The 11,610-nt window shown below is 46.7% G+C and overlaps 1 protein-coding gene across 1 annotated transcript in view; it reads right to left on the minus strand.

Annotated features, from left to right (window-relative positions):
- RNF175 (ring finger protein 175) overlaps window positions 1-8,338 on the minus strand; it is a 49,826-nt gene extending 41,488 nt beyond the window's left edge. The window contains exon 1 of the mRNA XM_055276189.2: window positions 8,088-8,338. Coding sequence (XP_055132164.1) covers window positions 8,088-8,153 — 66 coding nt within the window. The 5' untranslated portion in view covers window positions 8,154-8,338. The remainder of the gene's footprint in view (window positions 1-8,087) is intronic.
- Between the last annotated feature and the right edge of the window lie 3,272 nt (window positions 8,339-11,610).

Below are 11,610 nucleotides of genomic sequence, written 5' to 3' on the forward strand. Positions count from 1 at the left end.
CCAGACCATGAAAAATAACAGCATCACATAGTATTTGAATAATTTGGGATAAAAGTCCTAGTAAAATAATTTGCTTACAGAACTAAAACAACACAAACAAAAAAAGAGTAATCAGGTCACTATTAATAAATATTTGATCCTGTTCCCGGATCAGAGAATCAGATGAGGCTCCATTTCAGTGGTTTTGTTTTGGCAAATCAGTCAAAGTTACAGAGAGTGGTCTCCCAATAGGCCATGCTACTCTGGCTTCTAGGATATGAAGTGTGATTCTGAGCATCCCTAAAAAACATCTGTTTTGCTGGTCTCTTAAATGACTGCAGTGAGTAAATATCTCCAATCTCAGTGAGTAAATATCATTTCCAAGTTCAAAGTTTCAGAGACAGAGCTGACCAGAGGCTCCATTGATTTGGAGCATTCTTGTACTCTCCTGTTAAGAAGGCGTCATTACTGACCCCAGGGAAGGGAGTAATCATCTGGACTTGTGCCCTTACAAATTGAGCTGGAAAGCACAGAGATCATCTCCAGAAGCATGCTTTTTGGATGACCTGCAGAGTCCACCCAGGGACTACCTTTTCTAGATTATTGCTAACCCACTACATTTGGTCATTTGAAACCTTTAAGGCCAATCATTGGAAAGACATAATCGTGTAACTTTGGTGGAGAGCACAGAAGAGCATAGAAAACCAATGTTTTTGCCCCCAAAGCAGAAGTTAGCAGAAAGGGACCTGTGGAACAAAGGAGGAGACTCATGCACCTTGACTACTTGGGGCTTGCTTCACTCCTGGAACTCAACACTTGAGTGAGCCCAGCTGCTGTGACCTCCATTTGAATATTAGGGACCCACCTGGTGGGATCACCTGGGGGCAGGGAGCCATGGAGAAGTTGCTAGTATGACCCCCTGTGTCACCCACTTCTTCTTTCCTGGCATCACCCAGAAAGGTCCTGGCATTGTGCAAATACTGCCTAAACTTATACTTTTCTATTTCATCCAAAGCCTTGTTCTCTCTTAAATGTGAGAAAGAAAACCTTAAAAGTACTAGAAGAAAACGTGGGTAAACATGTTTATAATTCTGCAGTGGAAAAGGCATTTTTAAGTATAATGTACAGCCCAGAAATTATAAAGTTAAAAAAATGACAGATTTTGAGGACATTTAAAATAAAATACATTATAGTCCTCAATATTTGAAAGACAAATTGAACTGGGGAAAGCATAACATATGTGAGGGGCAAAATACTAATAAGCATATGTAAAAAGGGCTTTTATAATTTAATCAAAAAGAGACAGTCCAAAAGGGCAAAGTACATGAATGAGAAATTCAAAAATTGAGATACACAAATGACCAATAAATTTATGGAAATGTGTTCAAACTCACTAGTAATAACTGTGTTTAAAAAAAAAAGTAAAAATGAGGACTTCTATTGAAACATGGTAAATAAGAAAAGTGCACTTACCTCCTCTCCCTCCCCAAACACCACTAGAACAATAGCAAAAGGACATAAACCTCCGAGTCCGAGGAGAATGAGAGACGAGTCCAGAGCAGCCAGTTCTGAAACTGACCAGCAGATGGGCCAGCAGAAACGGACACTGGGACACCACAGGGCAAAAGACACCGAAGCCCACCAGCATGTGGGTAGCGCAGAGCAGAATGTGTGTGCTAAGACCCTCAGGAGGGCTGTGGATTGCGGGGTCCTAGGGCGTCTAGAAGTGGGGGATGCAACTGGGGTTAGTAACAGAAGGTTCACTGAAAGTTTAAGGTTTGGAGGCCCCCACACTAGCAGAATACTAGTGGTTAAACCAGAGGCACAGGCTGAGAAGCACCAGGCATGTGGAGGGAGAGCAGAGGACACTGGCAGCCCTCATCTGAGTCTAGAGAGCCCTAGCACCATCCTCCCTGGCAGCATCACCTCCAGATCAGGCTGCAGGGGCCCTGCCTTGCTTTAGAGGACCCTGGACGTCTCAAACCCTGAAACGCAAAATAACTGTGTTTTTATCTTTTCTCTCTCTCTCTCTTTTTTTCTTTTTTTTTTTTTCTGAGGTGGAGTCTTGCTTTTGTCACCCAGGCTAGAGTGCAATGGTGCAATCTCAGCTCACTGCAACCTCTGCCTCCCGGGTTCAAGCGATTCTCCTGCCTTAGCCTCTTGAGTAGCTGGGACTACAGGCACTCACCACCATGCCCAGCTAAATTTTTCTATTTTTAGTAGAGACAGGGTTTCGCCATGTTGGCCAGGCTGGTCTCGAACTCCTGACCTCAGGTGATCCGCCCGCCTCGATCTCTCAAAGTGCTGGGATTACAGAAGTGAGCCACTGTGCCTGATGTCTTTTCTGTCTCTTAAGAAAATATTTTGAGCCCGGGCGCGGTGGCTCACACCTGTAATCCCAGCACTTTGGGAGGCTGAGGCGGGTGGATCACGAGGTCAGGAGATTGAGACCATCCTGGCTAACACGGTGAAACCCCGTCTCTACTAAAAATACAAAAAATTAGCCTGGCGTAGTTGTGGCGCCTGTAGTCCCAGCTGCTCAGGAGGATGAGGCAGGAGAATGGTGTGAACCCGGGAGGCAGAGCTTGCAGTGAGCCAAGATCGTGCCACTGCACTCCAGCCTGGGCGACAGAGCAAGAATCCGTCTCAAAAAAAAAAAAAAAAAAAAAAAAGAAAAGAAAATATTATGAAAGTCTGGTAACTGATTGAGTGAGTAGACCTTGATTGGAGAGAGATGATGTAAGGCTGACACCCCAGGGGGCTGGCAGGTTGGGCAGAAGAAAAAGAATAGCCTGTGCTCTGGGAAACTGGAGATAAAGTTTTGAAATTTGGCCATCCCAAACCATCTAAGTGGGATCTTGGCTGACTAGGCTCCTCAATTAACTGCAGTGAGGTAGTCTGGGAGCAGCTTGGAACTGCTTGGATATCCTGAGTCTGAAAAGTGGGATGTGTGGTGGGAGATCCTATCTACCACAGCTTCCTTGGGAGTTAGTGGGATCTGCATCCCTGGCTTAGGCATTGTAGTGGGTTGAATGGTGTCGTCCCAAAAGATATATTTGAGTCCTAACCCCCAGTACCTGTGAATGTGATCTTATTTGGCAATAGGGTATTTGCAGATGTAATTGAGGACCTCAGAATAAGACCATCTGGATTTAGGGCAGGTCCTAAATCCAATGACTAGTGTCCTTACAAGAGAAAGGAGCAGAAGATTTGACATCCAGAGACACAGACACAGAGTAGCAAGGCAGAGTAGATGGCCATATGAAGACAGAAGCAGGAACTGGAGTGATGCAGCCACAAGCCAGGAACACCTGGAGTCACCAGAGACTGGAAGGGGCAAGTAAGAAGTCTCCCCTAGAGTCTCTGGAGGGAGCATGACCCTGTTGACACCTAGATTTTGAACTCGTGGCCTCCAGAACTGTGAGATAATACATTTTTTGTTGTTATGGCAGCCCTAGGAAACTAGCACAGGTACATTGAAACCTCCATCTTCCCTGTCCCAGCAGATCCTTGCTACCACTCAAGCCTGCAGCCAGCAGTGCAGGTAGGGAGAATGTGGCTACACTGGCCACAGGTGGACCTGCAGGCAGGGCTGTGAGAGCAGATCAGTTGATAATACTTAGACATGTGGCACAAGGGCCTGCATTTGTGCTCTTGGCCTAGGCATGTTAGACATGGGCTTGCCCACTTGGCTGGCAGCCAGACATGCCCCTTATACACGGAATGAATCAATCTAAGCCAAGAGAAAAGACCTATAGATATGGACAGTCCTTGTTCTCCCTACGAAAAGGCCCAGCCAGGTCACCTTCCACTGAAGCCTGCCTGTCAACAAGCTTTCCCTGCTAGCAAGAGCTTAACAGTGCTGTACTGTCTCACCTTACACACAAGTGAATAATCAAAGATCACAAGACGTTTGAGACAGGAAAGAGTTCTGCACCCATGATGACAAGAACACTGTGCTTTAAAGAATATAGAAAAACAACCAAAAGCTCTTAGAAATTAAAAACAGGAAGATAGAAATAAGAACTCGAATGAAGAATTGAAGATAAATTGAAGAACTCAGAAAGAATTAAAAAAAACCTGAAAGACATGGAAAACAGAAGAGAAAATATAAGAATATTAATGACTTGGGCTTGGAAATCTCCTCATATTCCACCCCCCCAACAACAAAAAAAATGAGTTCTAGAGCCAGAGAAGAAGATAACAGATGGCAGGAAGTTTAAAAGAAATTACACAAGAAAATTTCCAAGGACTGAAAGATACCTGTTTTAAAAATGAAATGTTCACCAAGTACCCAGCCTGATGGATGAAAAAGACCCATATTTTTATATAGCTACATAAAAGAATCTGTAAGATCTATAAAATGATAACACAGATTCATATTTACTGACATAGAAATATTTTCATGAAGTATTTCAAACAGAAAAAGCATGCTTCAAAACAGTTGTGTATAATCTGAGCCTATTTATGTAAATGTATAGTTACATAAAGAGACATCTGTAATAAAAAAGCCCAGAAGAGTGGCTCCCAAGACATTAACAGGAATGCTCCAAGGGTGGTGATACATCCTGGGCATTTACTTTCTTTTTTATACTTCTTTACATTAAGTGTATTCTACATGAACATATGTCACTAAGAAGAACAATACAAAAGTAAGCTTGCCTCTGTCCTCTCTTTTATCCCTTTCCTTGTCTGATCAGTAGCCATGTCCTTTTTATCCCTTTTCCAGCACCATATTTGTATCAATCTCTTATATCTTTCTTTTGGCTAGCTAAATCTGTGTGAGCTCCAGATGCTTCTGAATGCCTCCTACATAGTCCCACTTGGGACTCTCTCTCTCAGATATGTGAATTAACCCGCCCTAAAGTGAATATACTTGTTTCCCCCCAAGCTGCTCCCACTTCCGTGTCCCCCCTCCCCCATCTCAGTTAATAGCATTCTGTCCTATCTATCCAATTGCTCAAAGCAGAAAAGCCTGGGGCATCATCCCTGCCCCTAACCAACTCTGTACCTCCAACCCACTACTCTCCTGTTGACCCTACCTATAAATGCCTCACAAACATGCCCCCTTCTCTCCACCCCTATGGCTTCTATGCCATTCATTTTGTCATTCCTTCAGCAAATATGGAGTGGTGCCTCCCATGTGCCAGCCGCTGGGTTAAGAGCTGGCATTCAAGGATTAGAAAGACAGACAAAGTGCCTGTTCTCATGAATAGGACCTTGTGTTCTAGAAAATGATGCACAATAAACAAGCAAACAAAACAACTGCCTAATGAAGTAAATTATATGAAGAAAATAAAATGTGTGATAAAGAATAACCAGCAGGCGGCAAGGGCTGTTAGATAGGGTGGCCAGGGGAGGATGAGTTGGAGGCCAGCATGCAGGGTGTCCCCCTCCTCTGAGGCCCTTGCCTTCGCTCTCTTCCCTCTTCAAACAGTAAGAGTGTTTCCATTAAAGGTAGACTGATCCTATTGTCTTCCTGCCTGAAATCCAACATGGCTCACAAGGCCTTGTATCCCATTTCAGCCTCCCCTCTCTCCACTGCTCCTGCATACCCTCTGCTTCAGCCAAGCAGAGCTTTCCTGTCCCTGAATGCTCTCCCTCCACTCCCAGCCTCCATGCTGGGTTGCCTCATTCTGCTCACCCTTGGATCCCACTTACTCCAGGACACCCTTTCAGTGAGGCCCCTACCAGGATATCTACTGACCTTGAACATTGTTACCAGACTGCATTGTTGATGACTTATTTACTTACCTGAATCTGTAGGTGGCCAGCGCTGGCCTCATCCCCCCACTGAATCCCCATGTCTGGCACATGGCGCACTCAATGTGTTTGGAGACTGCCACCCCGCCCCTGGAATTGGCTTTCATCATCTCTCACCCGAACTGCTACCTCCAAACTGATTTCATCACTTTCGACTCTTCCCTCACAAAACCCACCTGTTAGAAAAATCTTTCTAAACCAAGTGGCAAAGCCAGAACAATGAACTCAGAAACTAGTGAAGACCCTGGACCACATGTGAGTGCCAGGTAGGAATGTTAGGTTTAGAGGGCTGCATTCATTGGTAAGGAATTCATGTCACAAGGCAAGGCTGCATGCCTGTGGGTGGAGAGGAGGGGCTGTGTATGGCCTACCCCAAGGCAGAGAGCAGTTTTGAGGAAGTGGTGGGTCCTCTTAGCTCTCAGGAGAAATCCGAGCCTGGAAAGCAAGCCTTAGACAAGCAGAAGAGGGAACTCCTAAACCCATGGTCTCTGCTCTCTCACACTCCAAATTTAAGGAGTTTCAAACATACCTAACCAGTTGCAGGCTCAAAAGACCCCAGGGGTTGTAGCTGGGGAGATGGAGGATGGGGAATAGGGAGATGGTGTTTGTCCAGTAAGGTATGCTGGAGTTAGGGTCTCACATCATAAGATTGTGTGTTACTGTTCATTTATTCATTCAATAAATATTTATTGAGGCCCTGCCATTTGCTGAGACTGTTCTAGGTCCTGGAAATACAGGAGCGAGCAAGGCAGACCACATGGCTTCTCTGCTGGAGCTTTCATGCTGAAGGAGGTTCTTAGACAATCAAATACACACATAGACATACTTCAGGTAGTGATAAGGGTGATGAAGGAAAATAAAATAGGGTGAGGTTCAAACTAAAGGGAAGCTCTCAGATAATAGGCTGGTCAGTAACTATCTATTTTCCCTTTCTCATCCCTAGCTCTAGTAAAGTCAAGAAACCAACACTTCTTGAACTTTGATGTGCGAATGAATCACCCTGGGATCTGGTTAAAATGCGGATTTCGATTCAGTGGGTCTGGCGTGGGAACTGAGACTCTGCATTTTTAACAGGCTCCCAGGTAACGCCTTGGCTGCTGGGTCCCGGACCACACTGTCTTGCCATAGGGGATTAAGGGAAAAGCTGTGAGTCTCTCCTAGGGCAGCCTCAACAGAGAGGCCATACCTCCTGAGGGCAGCAGATTAGGCAGTGATGCCAGCCTTAAGGAAGAGCAAAGATCAGCAGCAAATCCACCAGTACTAGATCCTCTGACCCTCCTGGCATGCATTCATCAATTCAGAACCTTCCTTTCGATAATCTGGGTTTGAAACCAGCAAGAAAGTCATGGAGTTTCATTATAAGTTTCCCCATTTTGTGGTACACAAGCCCCTCCACAGCCTAGCCCACCCTTATTTTTTGCTATAAGCATTCCTGACCCCTAGGTTTCTGCCAGTCAGAGTGGACAGTCCCCTCTCTCTGCCTTGTCCCATGGCCATCCATCCCAACATTAAAAAAAAAATCTCCAAGCCATTTGGTACTGCTGTTCCCTCCATCTAGGATTCTCTGGCTCATGAGGTCAGATCCTGTCCATTCCCCAACACCCAGCTCGAACGTCACACCCTCACGGGTTGGAGGAGAAGGGGGGAAGTCAGGAGCAAGCCCTTCTCAGAAATCCTACAGCTCTTTGCCTGAACCTATTTTGGGACACTAATCTCTTACTACCCGCTCTATGAGTGATTTTTGTTGTTAAGAGTTATCTTTGCCCTTAAGAGTTATTTTTGTCCTCGTTTTACGGGTGGGATTTGGGTTCCTCCAGGTAAGACCTAACCTCTTCCACCCCAAAACCCTCCTGGTACCTGGATGTAGCCTAAGAAGAATTGTCCTATGAGTAAATAATAAATGATGATTGGGTTTGCAACTGACGCCAGCAGAAGCAGAAATGGGCTAGGTTGAGCAACAGGCAAGACAAGCTGACGATCATGGTACACGTCTTGAATCAGAAACCCTGGGCACAGACCAGCGGTCTGCGTGGTAACAGGCCCTCTGAGTGATTCTGATGACACTGGAGTTTGAGAACCAGGGCGATCTAGCCAAGAGCCTGGGGCACACCCCTTCCCCTCCCTGGCTGCTTACGACCTTGACCCTGGGCCCTGGGGGCTTCTGCTGAGGAGGGAGGAGGACACAGGCGGTCACTAAGGAGGGCGGGAGTGGAAGGGGTGAGCCTGGGAGAGAAAGTGCGAGGATGCGAGGAGAGGGATGGAGCGAAGGAGAGGCAAAGGCAAGATGGAGTGAGCCCCGGGACCCCGGCCTGGCGTCCCCCACGCCCGCGCCCCTGCTCCAGTACCTGCTCCTGCTGCGCGGGCGCTTCCAGCACCGGCGCTGCCTTCCGCGCCGCCGCCCCCGCGGCCATGCCTGCGCCGCTGTGCCTTCTCCAGCGCACAGCGCCTGTCAGGGAGGGTCCCGCAGAGTCCGCAGAAGGAGGCGCCGCGGGGCCGCGGGAGCCAAGGGTGGGAGCCGGATCTGCAGCGGCGGCGGAGCGGCGGCCCCGCCCGGGCTGTGCGGGGCGGGAGATGGGAGCTTCCCGGCGCGCCCTGCCTCCGCCCCCTGCACGCTGGCCAGCCTCCTCCCCAGCAGCGGCCTGGAGGTCCCGGTCGCCAGCACCCCCGGTTGTTTCAGGACCTCAGGCCTCTCTGTAGGGAAGCCATTCAGTCAGCCATTGCCGCCAATAAAGCGTCCTGAGCCCTACCGGGTGCGTGTGGCGGGAACCCCGGTTTTGTTACCGGGCGGCAGGACTGGAGGAGGGGTCAGAGGTGGGTAGGGAGAGATGGGGGAGTAGAGGAGTGAGAAATGGCGGTGGGGGCGCGGGGGGTGCTGGGGAGGAGGGGAAGAATGGAGAGAGAGAGAGAGAGAGAGAGGGTTTCCTCGGCTCCTCTCCCTCAGAGGTGTTTATTAGGAGGCAGGAGTTCTGGTGGCTGTGCAGATACAGACTTTCCTCAGTTATCTATGCTTCCTCCAAAGATGATGAAGGAGAGAAACTCCAGTCTAGGGAGAGCGCAGACCCTCTTGGCCCCTACGCTGCTCCAGGCCATGCAGGGCCCCTGGGACGCAGGCATCTTGCCTTTGCCCCTCTACCTCCAGGTCTCCCCTCCCCCCTTTACAGCTTAGGCCTAAGTCTGGCTTCAAGGTTGAGAACAAGCTGGAACGTTTAGGCGAGCCTTTAGAAATACCTGGGTGTTGATTTGGGGAAACAGAAAAGAGGAGCACAGAATTAGATGATGTGTCCTACGAAATATGGCTTACCCCTTTCCAGTTTGTGATGGCTCGTATTTGTCAACACCTACGAAGGAGATGAACGGACTGAGATAGACATTTCTCTGCCATTGTGGAACGTAGAGCCTAACGGGATAGAGAAAAATAAGCATCTAAGTACAATTTGTCAGGATGGTGCCTTGGTTTTCCAGCCTTAACTGGGCATCAGAATCCTATGGAGGATTGCTGAGTTTGTTAAAACTCAGAGTGCTGGCCAAGCACAGAGGCTGATGCCTTTAATCCCAGCACTTTGGGAGGACAGGGCAGGCGGATTGCTTGAACCTAGGAGTTTGAGACCAGCCTAGGCAACATGGCGAAACCCCATCTCTATAAAATATACAAAAGTGAGCTGGGCGTGGTACACCTGTAGTCCTGTAGTCCCAGCTACTCAGGAGATTGAGGCTGGAGGATCGCTGGAGCCCGGGAGGTTCAGGCTGCAGTGAGCCGTGATGGAACCACTGCACTTCTGCCTGGACAACAGAGCGAGACTCTATCAAAAAACAAAACAAAAATCTTAAGATTGCTGGAGTTGAGCCCTAGAGTTTTTAATATAGTAGGTCTAGGGTGGGGCCTGAGCATTTGTCTTTTGAACAAGTTTTCAGGTGCCGCTGGGGCTGTTACCTACATCTGAAGACTACCTTGTAGCATGATCAGAGTGTGTTGGAAAGAGTGTCTGAGATGGAGAGAACAGGGGATGCAAGGGCCGGGAGGCTGAAGAAGGCATAATGAATTGGAGAAATAAAAATCATGGTTGACATTGATAGAATGCTTACCGTGTGCCAGGTGCTGTCCTGAGCACTCTACCTGTGTTAGCTCATTCAGTCTTCCTGACAATCCTGTGAGGTGGGCATTGTGACTGTCCATGTTTTACACGGGAGAACACTGAAGCACAGAGAGGTCCAGAAGTTTGTTCAAGTTTTGAAGCTAATAGGTGGGGCAGTGGGAATTTGAACCCAGAGAAAACTGACTTCATAGTCTGGGTTCTTAATCTCTCAAGGAAGTAGCTGCAAAGGTCAGCAAGGGCCAGATTCACGTAAATCATATTAAACAGTTTGGACTGTAGCCTCAGGAGAATGAGAAGCCATTACTGAGTTTTAAGCAAGAAAATGACATTACCAGACTTGCCTTTTGGCTTCAAGAGTGGGGAAGAGGGCTATGACTATGACTCAAGACAGAGAGACCAGCCAGAAAGCTATTGCTATAGTTTCAGCTCTAAGGATGACAGTGGCCTTTGTGGTGAGAGTGAGTGTTTGCAGGGACGGAGTGGAGAGGAGATGGAGAGATGTGTTTGGGGATGGGAGATCTAGGTAATAGAATCTACTGTACTTGACTCATCTCCAAGGATGGTGCCCAGGCATGTGGCTTGGACAGTGTAGCATTTGGGCAGACAGTGCTGCCATTGCTGAGAATGGAAACATTGAAAGAGCAGCAGATTTGGGGACACAAAAATAGTGAGTTCATTTGGACATCTTACATCTCTACCTATCTTGTGGCCTGCCTTCATGTGGCAAGAGCCAGTTTTTCTCTCCAGCCCAGGATATCTTCACATTCATCTAGATTCTCCCAAGGCAGCAAAATAATACAATGAAAGTTGTCCATATGGAGATGGATGTTCCCTTTCTATAAAATTGTGACCTGTTATTGTTATATAAGTCTTAGGTCCCTGATTTGAAACTCTCTCTCCTGATTAATTGGCACCAAAAAGACCCACATACTTCACTGGAGACCCATGTATGCACAAAGGTATCATCTTCCTTCTGGCTTCAGCTCAGCAATCGTATCAGAAAAAAAGTCAAAAAGTGCATTTCTTCCGCATCAGTAATGATGGCTTTGCTCTAATCTATCCTCCTCTTATACCTGGTTTCTTCTATGATCAAATTGCAGATATTCAGAATGAAGATTTAATTTCCCAGTAAGTTAGGCAATGCTTTCTGGAGTAGTTCACTGAAACAAGGTTAATTAATTTGAAATTTTGTTTTCCAAATCAAATGGTTGGCAGCTGACTCTGTCTTCTGTCCTGGAATAGATGAACTGTATTCTGCTGCTTAACACTGATCTCTTCCACATTTTAGCTGTAGTCTGTGCATCCTCCTTCATGTCCCGCAATCTAGAGTACTGAGGTGGTTGTAATGATGTAATGGAAGAAATTAGCTAATGTGGTAAATGTGTTTGAGAAACAAGGTGGGGTCAAGAACCACTAGTCAGTTGATTGTCATATTTGGTGCAGGAATCAACAGACTCAAGGAACAGAATGGGCACATACATTTATGGAAAACTAGTTTTATGAGAGGAGTAGCAAATCAGCAGAAAAAAATAGATTATTTAGTAATTGATTTATCCATAAGAAAAAAAAAATTACACCATACCAACACAAAACTTGTGGTTAGAAAGCAAAAGTTTATCTAAAAGAATGTTTTTATGGTCTCAAGATAAGAAAAGATATATTAAACAAGACTCACAAAGAACAAATTGCAAAGAAAAAAAGTTAGCCTATATTAAAATGAAAAATTTCCGTACAACAGAAACTTGCCATTAAAAAAGAGGCAAGCCATGAACCA

This window comes from Symphalangus syndactylus, chromosome 4 (assembly GCF_028878055.3).
Source record: "Symphalangus syndactylus isolate Jambi chromosome 4, NHGRI_mSymSyn1-v2.1_pri, whole genome shotgun sequence".
NCBI classification, from domain to species: Eukaryota; Metazoa; Chordata; class Mammalia; order Primates; family Hylobatidae; genus Symphalangus; species Symphalangus syndactylus.